The sequence below is a fragment of the Carex rostrata genome, chromosome 3 (assembly GCF_964058835.1).
Source record: "Carex rostrata chromosome 3, lpCarRost1.2, whole genome shotgun sequence".
Classification (NCBI taxonomy): Eukaryota; Viridiplantae; Streptophyta; class Magnoliopsida; order Poales; family Cyperaceae; genus Carex; species Carex rostrata.
In genome coordinates, this window is record NC_135920.1 from 12,118,048 (window position 1) to 12,120,137 (window position 2,090).

Sequence of the window (2,090 nt, forward strand, 5' to 3'; positions counted from 1 at the left end):
ATGCCACAGACATAATTATAAGCGGTGTTTTAAAAGTCGGTTTAGTCGGCCGAATATTCGTATTCGGTTGGAATCCGAATAAAAAATGAGTATTCGATCCAATATTTGGTTTTGAATATTCGGTCGCATATTTTTTTTTCCGCATATTATCTATTTGGCCGAATTTTTCCGAATAGAGAATAAAAATTCAAATAAGAATCGAATAAGTTATAATTTAATTTATTTAAGGATGAACTTATGTTTTATTTATGCTTATTTGTAGTTATGTACTTTGTACTGTAGGTTGTTAACTTGTTCTAACTTATGTCATGTTTTATGTATGTATATTTGTAATGTTTATCTATATTTATCTATGTTTATTAGAGTTAATGTATATAATTTTTCATTTGAAAATCCGAATATATAAATCCGAATAAAAATCTGAATATATAGCTGCACATCATATATGTCATCAGTTACCGCATAGAATCCTCTCCAGTTTCGGTGGAGCTTGGTTCACCTGGACCGAGTTCATTTGTCGCGCCAGAAGAGGAGCGAAGCCCAGACCCCTGAGCCGCGTATCCCTTCTTTTCCTTCTCCCCCTTTCGTTTCTCTCCATCCCGATCGCCGCCTCCTTTCCACTTCTTCGGTCTGAGATGTGGGTGAAGGAACCAACACCGTTCCTTGTTGTGGCCGATTTTCTTGCAACACTCACACCTCTCTGAACTGCTTGATTGATCCTTATTCTTTTGAGAGGTAGGGTTTTGAGGTTTGTTGTATGAGAGAAAAGCTTGGTTTTCTGAGTTGTCGCCGGTCTGGGTATTGGTATTCATGGCATCTCGCCTTAATTCCTCCTATTCTAGTAGGGAGACGATGGATTCGAGAGAGGGAAGGTTGGCCCCGAAAAGGATTTGTTGCCGCACTTGTTCATAGCTCTAGTCCAGGTTTGTTAAAAACTGAAAAATGCGATCTTGATTTTTTCTTTCTCTGATTTGTTCTGGGTCAGTGGTTTCGGGTTGATGGACATCTAATTCGTCCCATTTTGATTTCATTGCCCCAAAGTACTGTGTGATGGGTTTCTGGTTTTGTTTGATATGAATGATGTCGTGTTTGATTTGGAAAATATGGGCAAAGTTATTTTGTTTACCGAACATTTTGGTGATGGTTGTCCACATCTTAGCTGAGGTGTCGGTACCATGTAAGAAAAGCTCGCTGATTTCTGGTTCCATGGAGTTTAGGAGCCATGACATTATCAAATTGTCATGGATTTCCCATTCGTCTGAGTTTGCATCAGATTTTTTCTTGTCGCCTGTGATGTACTCATACTTGCCTTGGCCCTTGAGTGAAATTATCGCTGATTTGGACCACGACTGGTAGTTTTTGCCATTGAGTAACATGGGGGTTAATTTCAGAGAAGTATTGGCATCGATCTGAATTTTTTCTGCCATTGTTGCTCTGGTAATTAAATTACCAGTTTGTGTGTTTGTGTGTTTGTGTTGTTGTGGGTTGTTGCTCTGTACCGATCACTGGTACAGAAGTTGCTCTGATACCATCTAGAATTTTGAAATGATGAATAACTATTTTATTTATACTGTATTTCTTACAATGTATATCATGCTTCTTTATAATTGAGGAGAGGAAAATAGCCGTTGCCTAGTTGCCTAAATTACAATTTCTCTAGCTGTTGCTTACTTGCCTAAATTACAATTTCTGAATATGGAAATACTCAAATCTTGCTAGGTACTATATTTAGCTTGACAGCTATTGCATGATGCTAGCTTGATTTTGTTCCTTAAAATGCCTATGATGATTCTCTAAGGCAAATCTTCTATTTCTCAACAAACTCAATTAACGGGGATAAAGTGAAAGCAATAAAAAATAGTAGCATGGTACCAAGACTTCATATGATGTAGGTATCAAAGCAATATTTGTGTGAACAATACATGCTAACTTGATCAGGCTTAAATCCTTATAACATGTAAAATAGCTAAATACCAAACAGTCAAACTTATACTGCTTTAGCCTAACTCCCCTGCAAAGGAAGGATGATATAGTGTCCTGATACAACAGACTGCCACATCGGTAGCATCAGGTACATAATATTCACAGTT

General features: G+C 37.5%; 1 protein-coding gene across 1 annotated transcript; it reads right to left on the reverse strand.

The window, feature by feature from the left end:
- Nucleotides 1–743: 743 nt before the first annotated feature.
- Nucleotides 744–1,526, reverse strand: LOC144552063 (uncharacterized). The gene has a single exon (XM_078300153.1). It carries the CDS (start codon nucleotides 1,425–1,427, stop codon nucleotides 915–917), a length of 513 nt encoding a protein of 170 aa, XP_078156279.1. The 5' UTR covers nucleotides 1,428–1,526; the 3' UTR covers nucleotides 744–914.
- Between the last annotated feature and the right edge of the window lie 564 nt (nucleotides 1,527–2,090).

What these genes read in the sequence shown, in the direction of transcription:
- LOC144552063 (XM_078300153.1), bottom strand. Translation starts at nt 1,427, where the DNA reads ATGGCAGAAAAAATTCAGATCGATGCCAATACTTCTCTGAAATTAACC.